This window comes from Lepeophtheirus salmonis, chromosome 1 (assembly GCF_016086655.4).
Source record: "Lepeophtheirus salmonis chromosome 1, UVic_Lsal_1.4, whole genome shotgun sequence".
In the NCBI taxonomy this organism is placed as follows: domain Eukaryota; kingdom Metazoa; phylum Arthropoda; class Copepoda; order Siphonostomatoida; family Caligidae; genus Lepeophtheirus; species Lepeophtheirus salmonis.
The window spans coordinates 9,232,635-9,247,135 of NC_052131.2; the positions used below are offsets into that span (position 1 = coordinate 9,232,635).

Consider the following 14,501-nt stretch of genomic DNA (forward strand, 5'->3'; position numbering starts at 1 on the left):
ATAAACATATTAACCTTTTGCAGCATGTTGTGCTATTATGTCATTTGCTATTATAGAGGTGTCCCTTTTTTTGCAGATAAGCTTATTTATTTGAAGTCTGTGCAATGGCACCACTTAAAGCCTTGTTCATTTCGATGTGACAGAATTGATGTAGTTATATGCATTGTAAATTACTTATCTCTGGGAACTTCATCGACAATGAGATATTAATCCTTGCAAGACTGAAACTGCTTTCTTAATTTGAGCTGTTGTAAAATATAATTTTTATCCGTAATCTATATTATCTGTTCTATGCTACATGGATCACAACATCCAAGACGTAGTAGGAATCAGTTTTTCCACGGTCGACACTTAGAACTTGGCCTTTGACGCACTGTCCTACCTCAGTCTCCTAAACTGCCTTGAAGAGAGATACATCATCCTGTTTCTTTTTTCTTCCCGTTTGTGATAAGTTTATCTATACTGCATTTGGCTATCCTGAATAGATTATCAATATGAGCACTTTAGAATCGTCCAATCATCTTCATCTTCCTTATAGCAACGCTGGAAGGTTCGGAAGCGGAACATTGAAGGCTGACGATAGAACAATTTTGTTCTCCAGATACATATTGTTAGCAGAATACCCATTTCTTCTTAGGAACTGGCGTTCTCTCAATACTTTGGGCTTTTCCTAATCTATACTTCCACATATCTCTAAAGATGCTACTCCCTGGTTACATCACACTCTTTGAATAAATGTACGTCCTCAAATCCGACATTTATCAAATGACCATACATTACTTGGTATGAAGTTTGTCCGATACCAGAATGAAAGTGGTGATTCTTGACATACTGAACAAAGAACTGTTCATCAGACAACTTATTTGTCTTGCTGTCACGTTGCCACATCATAAAAAAGTCCTGAATGCCTCTGTCATATGATAAGGATTTCCATGCACAAGTTCACTTGCACAGCCCGTGGTTCGAGGTCTATTATAAGTGGTCCTTAATGTTCAATAAAATAGTGATGGTGGCTAATGACCCACTTTTTCGACCAGGGGTTCACTTGCAGAAGAAGTGGCGGTGGATTATCCACTGCCACTTCTTTCTTGAGTATCAAGGACCCCCTTCAATATCCTATAATTCCCAGTTATAGTACCATGGGTTCTGCAAGTGAACCCCTGGTCGAAAAAGTGAGTCATTAGCCACCATCACTATTTTTTTTTAATTCTGGAAACTGCAGTTCTTTTGCATACCCCCATTGGGGGTTCCACTTTTGGACCAGAGCTTTACTTGCAAAATCCGAGGGCTGGAGTGTATCATAGGATATTAGGAGGGATCCTTGATACTCAGGATAGCGGTTGCGATAGATTCTGATCCCCTTTGTGAACAAGTGGTTGATAACCTTCACCCGTAGGACGGTGTGTATTACGAAATATTAGAAGGGGTCCAGCTGTTCACTTGGACAACCTTTTGTGCGAGATATATTTTTCTACGTAAAATAGAATCTCTTCAGACCATTTCTTATCATACTATAGTTTGATTGTCTGAATAGAATATAAATTTTAATGAAAATGCACAAGATAAGTGAAGTCTAAACTTTAAGTATAATGAGCCGCATTTCCACTTGAAATATTTGAATGGGGTGCTTAACCTATTAAGTTAAATTTCTTTAGAAAACAAAACTATTATGTACAAATTTATTTCTATTCTAGACCAAATATAAAAAAGTGAAATCTAATTTTCAATGCCAAGCTAATCTGCCAACCCTGTTAGAATATCAGAAAATACGAAATTACGTCATATATTTTTCAATATTTGTTAGCATTATGAGCATCCTACGCATTGAATGATATTTGGAAAAATTTGCTAGAAAATACTACTTGATGTGAGAATGTGTAGTTGGTCACGCCAAAACATTATGTGGCCGACAATGCGGCCCGCAATCCACAGTTTGGACATCCCTGCACTAGATTATCAAATTACTTACAAATAAATTATAGCATAATCAAATCCTTAATAATCAAAATGCATCGCAATGAATTAATTAATAATCAAATTATCCACAATCATTTCACCTGACTTTGTAAATAAATGTTACATGACCACACTTACTAATGCTATATTCCCATATCAGGTTAGATTGAGTTGTACTGATTAGTTATAATTTGACAATTAAACAACTTCACCTAGGAAATATATTGACGAAAATATGAAAAACATCTTTATTTTAAAATGGGTAAAAAAAGATCATTCCTATATAAGAAAAAAAAAAGAATACAAGGTGTTATGATGAATAATTAATATCATCTAAACAAGTCAAACTCCTATATTAGACCCCCTAGACGACAGAGTAAAGAGATCCTCTAGTTAGTAATACAAATTAAAAGACATCATAAAAGCATTAATAAATAAACAAATAGAGCATTATCCAGTTTTAGATCTTGTGTATATTATGGTAGGAGCCGCTGGAAGGATATTCGTAACTCCAAATGCAGGTAAAAGTCTATCCATTGAGACATTGCCAGTTCTGGATACAAAGTCCAATTTATTATAACGATCGTGCCTCTCAATCACCTTAAACGGACCCAAGAAAGTTGGAGGAAGAGACTCTTTTATAGGGTTATTTTTAACAAAAACGAATTCGTTTTTTTTAATTGCTTGTCAATGGCTCCTTTATTAAAGTGTATCGGTGGAACGTGTGTTATTTTCTACATTGTTTTAAAGAACATTTCGACGTCGTGGTTGCCAGAAGTAAAGGTGGACAGATTAAAGAAATTGAAGTCCATGCATCCCAAGCGGCCTATGAGTAATTGAAAGGTGAATATTTAGAACCTGGGTATATTGGTAGTGATCTCCTCAATCCCCATAAAACTACAGGTAGTGCATTGATCCAGTCTTCTTTTTCTTTCAGCATTCGTGCTACCAGCCCAGTCATAAATGATATGTGAAAACGTTCTATGAGTCCGTTGGACTCTGGATGATACGAGGTTGTGTTCTTGCTTGCAATCCCAAGTGTCTTGCAAACACCCATCCATAAAGAACTTGTGAACTGGGTTCCTCGGTCAGACACAATGGTTTCTGGAACTCCATACCTCGAAATCCAACCACTGAAAAAATTATTGACTTTTGTCTTGGAGGCATCTGGAATAAGTATCACTTCTGGCCACCTCGTGAACGATCTATAATAGTTAGGGAATAGCACTGTCCCTGAATTAGTGGAAATGGACTGATTATGTCTACGTGAATAAAGGAAAGTTTTTTAGATGAAGGATCGAAAGACGACGTTGGTTTTTATGTCCTGAAAGGTTTGGTTTTCTAACACGCTAAACACTCTCTAGTGAAGTTTCGGACGTCTGCTCGCAAATTAGGCAAAGCATAAAAAAGTGAAACCTTCCTTAACTTTTCTTTGAATCCCAGATGATTGTCCTTGTGTACAGAATGAACGATTCTTTGGCACAATTCTGGAGATAACACAGCCACACAGAATACGTCATCATTGCCAAAACTAACAAGTAGGGTTCCTGCCATATATTTAAAAGAAGGTTTAATTTTAAACTTAAGTAAATTAGGATCCTGTTTCTCTTGATTATCAATTATATTTTCAATGAATGTTGGGCCTATTGCAATGTTATTTATACTTCTGCAAAGAATGTCTGCAGTATGATTAAATTTTCCAGAAACGTGTTCGATATCACAATTGAATTATACTATGAATGCAAAAGTACGGAAACTGTCTTAGTGTCCAAGAGGGAATGCGAATGTCAGTTGCAATGACGAAAGGTTTGTGGTCCGTGAAAACTTCAAAAACTTACTCATTCATAGCAAAATATGAAAATAGAAAATGTTTGATGCTTTCCTTAACACTTAATAATTCCCTATCAAACATTAAATAGTTTTGTTGTGTCGTTGAAAAACATCATGACCAAAAAGCTAGAGGTTGCTTGTGTCCACTTACTTTTTGCTCAAAAGCAGCTCCATTCTTGTATAAGATGTATCAGTTGTCAGGGCTAAAGGCAATGAATTATCTCTGAATGCAAGTTAAAAACTTTTAGACAAACTATTTTTAATACTTTGAAAGGTGTATTCATGTTCTGTATTACAATTAAACTTTACATTCTTCTTTGACAGGGGGACGTACTGTCCATTGAGACAATCTTTTGATGAACTGAGAGTAATATTGTGCCAAGGCCAAAAATCTATGCAGTTCGTCTTTTGATTTAGAAGTCGGTACTTTTTGGATTGCCTTTACCTAACATTTTAGAGGCCTAAAACCTTTCGATGAAATAGAATGTCTAAGGAAGTCTACCGATTTCATGAAAAACTCACATTTTTTCAGGGAAGAGGATCATACCAGCTGTTTCAAACCTTAATAAAACCACGTTCAACGTTTTCCAATGCTCATCCATCGACTCCGAAGCGACAAGGATATCATCAAGGTACAAAAACACATTTGGAGTTTCTCGTAGAATTGAATCGATGAGTCTCTTAAATGCCTGAACAGCATTTTTAAGACCAAAAGGCGTCCTAAAATATTCATCTAAACCAAATGTCGTAATTATCGCAGTTTTATTTATAGAAGTGCTATTCATAGGTATTTGGTTAAATACTTATGAATTTATCAATTTTACCAAATAAATCAATTTTATACACGCAAAGGATCGGTATCCCCTCCCAAATTTAGATCAAGGTCCGTCATCCTATTTAATTGACGATAGTCGCCTGACATTAACCAGCTTCCATTGGGTTTTGTAACGACGTGAATGGTGGAAGAAAAATTAGACGAAGACGATTTTAGGATTCCTTTCTTCAACAAATCGTTGATTTAGTCTCGTACAAAAATTTAACTTCCCACCGGCTAATTTTCGTCATTTGCAAGGCAAGGCGACCTTACCTCTCGATATGGTGTTCAACTCCATGAGCTGGATAAGTTTCAATGAAACTTTTATTATGAAAGATATCATTTTATTTCAATTTGATTTCGTGAGTATGCGATAGTTCTGAAATGAAGCCCGGTTCATCTTGGAATAACTTTTTTAACTTACATTTTAAATTTGTTTCTTATTTTCCCCTCCAAATCTGAAATTATATAAGAAATCTGTACCCAAAATTGGACGACCACTTTGTACCACAATAAACTTACATTGAAAACCTTCTAGATTTTCTGGATTGAGAGTTAAAGTTGTTGTACTAATAACAACAACAAGGGCTTCTCCATATCCGATAATAGGGGAGAGTTTTCCTCGAACAAGACTTTTACACTTTTTAAATGGAATAAAAAATCCTTGCGCTCCTGGATCTACCAGAAAGTTGATCAAATTTGAATTGTCTTTGATGAAAAAGAAGTTTGATGATTTATTTACAACCTCGGCCCTGTGCAACCGAAGGCAATTTAGATTTTTGAAACAAGTTCAAGAAAATGGCAACTAGCTCCTGAACAAGTAGTTGCGTTCATTCCAAATTTAGAATGATAATAGAGGATATCTTTTTTCTCGTTAGATTTGGTTAATTTGGATGTGTTATGAATATGTTTTTTCGAAAACTTGATTGATGGGAGGCGAAGCGGACGGGTCTTCAACTGTAGAAATATGTGAATTGCTAAGTTCTTTGGTTGCAACACATATTTGCATCAACTCTTCAATTGAATGGGACTGTGGTCACAAGTACTCTTGCTGGTCTTTAGGCACATTTCTGATGAGGGCCTCCCGTAGTAAATGATGAATCAAATCATGGATGTAATCACTGTCAAGGAGACGCTCAACTTCATCTATAACTTCCCCTGGGAAAATCCTGATGAATCGCACAGTATATCCGATAATAATTTATTTCTATTTGAAGGTGGGAGACCATATTTCTGTACAATTACCTTTTTTGCACAATCATACATGAATCCATATTTTTTAATAGGAATATACCTAAAAACTTCACCAGGTAATGCTGAAGCCATATTTGGTTCTTCATAAAAAAATCTATCTCAATTCTTCGAAACCAATTTTCCAGATCCATCCCTGAGAATTTTGGAAGACGTATTTATGCTACGGCAAGAGTTAAGTTGCTGACCTCTTCCGCTACGTACTTTTGTTCCATCTGAGGGATATTCTCTGCAAGGTCTTGACCATCAGAATGAGATTTTTTAGGAGGTATAATATCACGTCGGGGTCACCAATGTTAAGGTTTAAATATCTTTATTTTAAAATCGATAAAAATGATCATTCCTGTATACGAAAATTAAAAGGAAAATAGAATACAAGGTAATATGATGAATAATTAATATCATCTAAATAAGTCGAACTCCTACATTTATAGTTCTTTCTCAACATAGGAACGAACGAAATTCGAACTAACACGCATTGATTTCAGAAAAATCGCATATAAAATTATGATGTTTGAATTTAATCCTGATTTTGTTGTTTACTAAGTTATGTCACTCTATTAAAAAAAATTGTAATGAATGACGCTGTTTACAGAAATATTCGTCCATTTAAAAAGTTAAGTAATGGTTCAGTTATACTATGTGTAAAATAAATAATTTATCACTAAATTTAACGTTAGAAAAGGATATGACTATTTCTTCTACTGACGTCATTTCTTACTTAAGACGTTATGGATATTAAGTAGCAATGAGGTGAATCAAATATTTTGTTGCTCTTTTTTTACAAAAAAAAATTAATTAAATTCAGGTTACCTTGACATCACATTTCTTAATACCTTTTAAAATGTTGTACTGAATGGAATTTTTGAAATTAGTGATGTGAAAAATGTAAGAACTATGTTGAACATAAAATACCTTCTGAACTCTGAGAAACAACATATCAGTTGACACCTAATAACTTCTCGTTTTTTGCAATAAAAAAATTTATTATATATTCATTTGTTTTTGTCTGTTGATTCTTTGTAATTTGAAGCAATCCCCAAAGTTTTTATGAATTTAAAGGATATAAATACATATTTTCTTGTTCAAATATAACTTAGTATGTCAAACCTTTATATAACTACCATAAATTCCTAACAAATTTTAACTTGTCTTTCTAAATGTTGAAGTTTCAAAAGGACAAAAAAGCTTGTCCTATTAAGTGTTTTTTGTCCGCTGACGACATTTAAATCATTAAAATTTGGAATACCAATTAATTAGAGCAAAATATTGAGCACATTACTTAACTAAACACACTTTCTTTTTTATACAAGCTCACTGGGATATCAACATTTATTACGACTCTACTTGTAACCTTCATTGAGTAATTATATAATATTCACATAATCTTTTGTTTGTATTTTTAGTAAGAGATAAAAAGTAATTAAGATATTTTGAGTTACTAAATGTTTAATAGACTTATTAACCTCTAGTATCATAAGAATTCATAAAATAAGATACTTAAAAAACCACATGGATGTCGTTTTATAACTGATTGAAACCAGTGAAGACATGGCTCAGTTTTCACAAAATGTCTATTAAGGCCCTTCATGACACTTTTTAATGACTGAAGTTTCACAACAGATGTATCTATGAATTTGAACACGAGTTAAGTAAGATAGTCTTAAAACTCTAAAAAATAAGTAGTAAAAAGATTATATATTCTGTTATACGGGGCAAACTGATATTATTTACTCATTTCTATTATGGAAATTTTGGGAGGTTTAGCGTAATTTTTTTTTACAATTTTCCTATGATTTTAAAATTGTTGTATAACACATAAATAGCAGTCGATTGCTAGGAAAAACATTGTCTGAGTTGCCAACTTGAGCACAGAGAAGATTGACACAGCAGTACTTACCTGCGTAGGATTGTCCCAGATGGTCATCGGAGAGAAGACTCCTCTAAGACAATTTACATTATATCCATGCATGGAAAACATTTTAAATCATGGAATGTAGTTTGTAGATCCTTCATCTAATGAATAAATATATTACACCATTTTATAGCTATTGAATTGTTTAATAATTTTTTTTTTTTGTGTTATAATAATATTATATAATTTCACATTTAATGGTTATTGGAGGTTAAATACTTATAAAGTGAAGAAAAATAAGGGAATTAAAACAAATTCCCTTTTAATATTCATTATCTAAAATAGTTATTTTTATAATTGATTTATCAACTAATGTCAATTGTTTAACTAACCATTTGTTGTATCAAACCCCATAAATAATGAAACTAAGCTTCTACTTTAATACATTAAAAAACAGGTAGTGAAATTAGAAGGCAGAAAATATTAAATTATGATATCACACCTTCAATTTTCAAATTATTCTGCAAAAATTGAAAGTTGGTAAAATGAAGCTTAGTTTCCATTATTGTTCTTTTTTTATTATTAATACAAAAAATGATTTAGTTAAACCATATTATATAAACTAATGATTATTGTCACGTCTTCTGAGACAACTGAACTATCCCTCCAATCTACTTTCTATAGTAAAATAATAATTTAACCTTGTTTTGATAATTTTTTTATCAAAATATAAGGATATTTTTGAAGTTATTAAATATTCCAGAGTTCATAAATGCTAAATAAATAAAAAAGATTAATTTTTTTATCATTTTGGACAGCAAAAAATACCTATTCAAAAAAAGACATTTTCTTCTATTTATTCTATTCACTCCTGTTTTTAAAGCTGTTTTCTGATTTATAGAAGTATTACGTTTTCTAAAAGAATAAAAGGTTTTTTTTTGCATAATCCCATGATGTTGGACAAGATTATCATTGTTTTATTATTCCTAATAGTGTCAGTGAGAACTTAATTATGAAACGAATCAACAACTTTTTTTGCCCCTGAATTGAGATGATGTGTTTCCACTTTAAAAGTTTTTCGAGAAAACGAGAATAATCTCTGTAGCCTTAAAAGTTTTGTATTTATAGACTACATAGGAAAACATTTATTATAATATTAATAAACCTTAATAGTGTAATAAATATACAATTTGGGAAACATGAATTTCAAAACTAGATTCTTTTTTTTTCTTATACGAAGATCTTTTTCTGTAAAAAAAAAAAACACCAATTCATGTAGATTTTGGGAATTTTTTTTTCTCAAATAATCAGGCTGAAGCCTACAAAGCTATAAACTTTGGAATTTAAAGGTTATATTCATGTTCTTGAGTTAATAGTTCCTGGGAAAATACTATTTAAATTGAAGGGCAACCAAAATGGAGTTTTCTTGACTAGTGTTATTATAATATATATATATGTTTTAAATAAATAGGATATAGAAAATATTTTCGCAGGAGCACTAATATCACCTTGTTAATAAAAATTGACTGTTATATCATTTTGGAGTGATATTATGAATTACTAATATACAGAAGAGAACCTTTTAAATTTAAAATAGCATTCGTACAGGGAAAATCTTAGAATTCAATTCAAATTTCTTGTTAAAAAATGAACAAAAAAAGGCAGAAAGAACCCTCCTATGAATCGTTTTTTTCTTATTTTTTCGCTATACTTAGCTTTTTTTCTTTTCACACATCTCCTCTTTATTGATAAGAATAACGTAACGTTCTGTATACAGAAGGATAAAGTAAGAAAATATAATATGAGTGGTTGACGTCACTGACATGTAGTTTATTTGACAAAGACCTGTTTCTAGGAAATATGCTCAATTTTATACTCAGAATAAAGTACACCTTATTAAGTATTATTAGGTTACACAGTATTAACTTTAACCGTTTCTTGTCGTATTTATAATACAAAAATGTTACAATCCTTGATTTAAGCAGTTTGACAATTGTTTTTTTAAACTTTGTATGGATAAAATTTCATATACATTATTAATGAAACATGAAACACGGGAAAAATATCTTAATTCTGACCTTCCACTAATCGAAACATATTTCCTCATTGAAAAAGTGCTAAAACAACAATATTTTTTTAAAAAATTACAAATTCAACTTAAAAAAATAAGAAAATCTCGACCATTTATCACTGTGTAAGTGTTATAGGATTAAAGTAATTCTATAAACATTAATAACACTTTTTTGCCAAAACATTGATTTTTTTTTCTATTCATTATTTTTGAAAAATATATTTTATCATAGTTTTATTTTAATTGATCCAATGATTTCAAATGCTGTAACGCAGAGCCAAACCAACTTCCATAGATTTTTTTTTTCCAAAAATAAATATTGCTTTATGGGGCTATCATTAATATTTTGATATTGAAGGCTGTCGGGATGGAGAGTTCAATAGTCTCTACAGCTTTCACGGCACTAACACTGGCGTACAGGAGATCATACACACGTTGCTTTTTTTATTATTGCTCCAACATATTTACACTTGGAGAAACGTGATACAAAAAAAACTTGTTTTTTTCTTGTTTCAGCTGTCGTTTAGTTGCGTAATGACAACTCAAAACATATTTGTAATTTGTTCAAATACTATAAATAGATATATTTTTTATTACATATATCTTCCATGACAATCAATAAGCAGACTTGATACACCGGACAACAGATTAGCAGCTGTTGACGATAAATGCCGTTTTCATGGCATTCCATACTATCATGATAACACCTCAGATCGAATCCAAATTTGTATGACACGTGTGGGAAATATTCTTCTCTAAGATACCCAAAATTGTAAAGTCTCGGGAGTAGAGGCTAGGTCAAGCATGGAGTGAGTGCCGAAGTCAGCCATATATTTTGCAGAAGTGTTCGATCTTCTTCACTCTAAACGCTAATATCATCCTTTATGGAATTCTTGATGTTTTGCAAAGTCTGTAAGGAGATGCCAACGGTCTCTGAGGCCTTTTTGGGACTGACAGCGCCACGGAGGAGACATGAGATATAAACAAAACTTGAGGTCATTTGGTTGCGTAATGAAATCTTGTAATTAAAAGTAAGAATAACAAAATTGTACTTAAATTCTACTATAAGTTTTGGATCGTCAGTGTGTTACTTTTATTTTATTTTATGCGGATCAAGCATGCTGTAAAACCTAAATTTACATTTCATTCACCATTTTCAAGAAAACTCATCTATTTTTGTACATAAATACAAATGAGAAGTATAAGTGAAAGAAACGTATTGCTAGTTTATTTTATTTATTATGCAATTCACATGCTTAGAAAAATAATTAAAAGCTTTACTTTTCTTCTACTTGATTGTTTATTCAATGTTGTGTTTGCTTATAATTAAACATAATGTTTGTGCAATTAAAAATAAATAAACGGTAAAAGAGAAATGAATATCGTAAAGTTATCTGTTAAAAATTATTTAATTTTGAAACATTGTAGAAAACATACTTTTGTGGTATATAGTGACACTTACTTTGATCTTGGTTAGACATTATACTATAATAAGTATAGAAAAAAAATCCATTATTTACAATAATTGACTTAGTAATGTGTATCCTCCGTTGTATAAGTGTGATCAGTTTATGCTAGACGGTGTTAGAAAGGTAAGATTTCGTACAATAAAGTATTAGACTCTTTTTCTTTGATAAAGGCCATTATCAAAATATAAGTAAGCCAAATTGTGAATAGTGTTTATCGTACCCTAGCAGCCAATCACCTGCAACTTTGGTTTCATAGATTAAGTTCCGGTAATTTTGATAGTAAAAATACACCACGCTCTAAAATATTTTTTGTAATATTGTCGAAAATGTGGATAAAATAATGAAAATCTTCTATTTTGATTGCTTAGGAGATAAACCTCAGTGTGAAAAAAATCAATAATAAAATTCATTTAAAAAACCTATTTTTTTTTAAGAATGTTATTACATTAACTTCTAACCTCAAATAAACTATTCGTTGAAAATTCCATCTTTTATATCCACTTGATGACTTGTATTTACAAGTATCCATTTTATAACAACTTTTTGTTATTTTCAAATGATTTGAGTCTTTTATAGTGATTTAAATATTATTTCAAGTGAAAAAAACTTTCAAAAATTTTCTTGTAATCATTTTTCTTCACTTTCTATTGAACTTTAATCAATAAGTGATTTACATTTACATTTGCTACATAAGAACAAAGGGACAAAAAGTTATACATAAATAACAAAACATTTAAATATATGCATCTAAATAATCATAAAATACTAAAAATAATAATATAATTTGATAAATACTATTAAAATAATCCAATATAAAAGCTTAGGCTCTTGAAATAGGAAAATGACAAACCGTCACTCATGCATGACATCGAACATCTCACAATAACTTATTTAGCGGTTATACCAAGGTATATTCATACTAAGAAATCATTCTTCTTATTTTGAAAAAAAAGGTTTTTGCAAACTTAAAACAAGTTGCAGTTTGACACATTTAAAAAAAAATATTATATCAACAGTAGAATAACTTTGGTATATTTTTTATTTATTACTCTCATTCATTCTAGAGAGATTACATACATAAGTAAAGATTCTATGTTATAATTATATCTCTAGTAAAAAAAGCTATCCCGGTAAAGAAAAATAATGATACTTGAGACATTGAATTATTTACAAAGTAAATGTATGGCATCAAATTTTAAGAAGTATTGTAGGAACTAAATTATGAAATAAATTAAACTACTAAACACTATAAGAAAAAAAGAAAAAAATATTCAACTTTTCAAATCAATATAGGAATTGATTCATTTTTAAATGATCTAAAACTGCAAACCAATCCTTAATACACTTTAATTTTTATAGAAACCAAAAAAAATTCTTAGTAATGGAGGTAATTTCGACATATTTTAGCATAAACAATTAGTTGCAAAAAAAAAAATAAAAAAAAAAAAACTGAGCTCTCTATCTAACGTACAAGTCGAGAAAATTACACTTGAACGTGCTGGATAAACTTCCATTTACACATTTCAAGCTATTGGATGTCTCCAAGACTACAATTTTATCCGTCAAAAAGTCCGAAATGTTGGAAAGGAAGGAGCAATATAATAAAAAAACCAAACTACCGGGCCGTGCAGAATTATTTACCGATTTTTGTTCAGAACATATCGCTGACAATAATGACATTTGAATGACTTGAGAAACAATTTGTTCATACATTTTTAGAATAATAAAATAGTTTGTGATCAAATTTAATCAATGTACCCACCCTTTGACTCAATGACACTGTTCAGGCAACATTTGAAGCTGCCGCATGTAATCGGCGTCCATGGAGGCCCTGGCCTTGTTGACAGGAGCCTTTAAGGCATTTATGTTCTTGTGTCGTTTTTTGCAGGCCTTGGTCTCCACGTGCGCCTAGATGGGGAAGTCTAGTGGGTTTAGATCTGGGCTCTGAGGGGGCCAGTAGTCCTTGGCCAAAAGTTCATGTTGTCCTTGAGCCACTCCTGAGCTTTCTTGGAAGCGTGGGCGGGTGCTCCATCTTGTTGAAAAACTCAAGGAGAGTTGCCGACTATGGATTTGATCCACGGAAGAACCTTGGTTCGCCAGACTCTTCACATAATCCTCCGCTGTTAATCTGAGCCAGTGGGGAACCATACCGGCTTCATGGCCTTCCCGTTGGATCTCCAAACATCTCCAAAGCTCACAAAACGGTCATTTTGCCTGTTGAAAACAGGATCGACCGTAAAAGTTTTCTCATCTGAAAAAATGATGATGCGTCCAGATGAGGTCTTGATATCATTCAAGATTTTCTTGGCACGCTCAAGTCTGACTTCTCGCTGACGTTCAGTTAGCAGAGGGCGTTCAGTACGCCTCAGGGACTTTCCTCCAGCCCTTTTCAATACCCTTGAAACAGTTGATGTCGCCGTTCCTATCTTTCTGGCCAAGTCGGCAATGGACCTGTTGGGAGTCCTCTTGCCTTTACTTGCCTTGTTGAGACAGTGGGCTTCCTGCCAGCCCCAGGGGAATGCTTGAGATCACCCACTGACGCCAAGGGCTTGGAAACGTTGTAAATTGTCTTCAATGAGGACCTGTTCCTTAATGTTGTTATGAGGCACCCCCGCTCGGAGGAGGCTGCAATTTCGATCCTCTTTGTATCCTGATTGGACATGGTTTCACGTGTGGAAGTTGTTACGCTTTCACAGGAAGGATATTTGTTTATTTTAACAGTAAAAATACGAAACAATCCGATTGGTTGCCACAAAGCCTCTTAAATGTATATTTACATCATCAGTAAATAATTTTGCACGGCCCGGTAGACCTATGGAGTGTAAAGAAAACAGAAATGACGTTTCCTTAAATTAGGGGTTAGAAACTATCAATTGGTACATTAAAATCTCAACACTTTGAATATTAAACTTTGACAAGATAAAATTAATACTTTAAATAGATTTGTGTTTTAGTTATCTTAATCATTAGCGTGGCCGCCCTTGGCAGTAGTGATAACGTTCAGACGGGGGCGGATTGACTTGCACCTACTCTTTGGACATTCTGGTGTGATATAGCATGATTTCTGGCACGGGCCTGCATGATCTTGAGGGTATTTGCCGGGGTTGTTTTCTTTACAATCAATTGGTTCAACAGACATTTAATTCTGCTCTAAAAATATAATTTCACCCATAATATAAATTATAAGTAGGTTTTTAATTTGTTCTGAGGGTATAAATACAAATATTCCAATGGTTTCATAATGAAATTTAATTA

General features: G+C 32.3%; 1 protein-coding gene across 1 annotated transcript; it reads right to left on the reverse strand.

The window, feature by feature from the left end:
- Nucleotides 1-2,406: 2,406 nt before the first annotated feature.
- On the reverse strand, nucleotides 2,407-4,571 carry LOC139904879 (uncharacterized). The gene is made up of 3 exons (XM_071887008.1): nucleotides 4,309-4,571; nucleotides 2,815-3,218; nucleotides 2,407-2,591 (listed from the first exon to the last, which is right to left on the reverse strand). Exons 1-3 carry the CDS (start codon nucleotides 4,569-4,571, stop codon nucleotides 2,407-2,409), a joined length of 852 nt encoding a protein of 283 aa, XP_071743109.1.
- Between the last annotated feature and the right edge of the window lie 9,930 nt (nucleotides 4,572-14,501).

Excerpts from the sequence above, each read along its gene's own strand:
- LOC139904879 (XM_071887008.1), bottom strand. The coding sequence starts at position 4,571 with ATGAATAGCACTTCTATAAATAAAACTGCGATAATTACGACATTTGGT. Across the intron at positions 3,219-4,308 it reads ATCCTCTTCCCTGAAAAAAT|ACATAATCAGTCCATTTCCA; the intron begins GTGAGTTTTTCA and ends TTATTCACGTAG. Across the intron at positions 2,592-2,814 it reads ATCACTACCAATATACCCAG|AGTCTCTTCCTCCAACTTTC; the intron begins GTTCTAAATATT and ends ACCCTATAAAAG.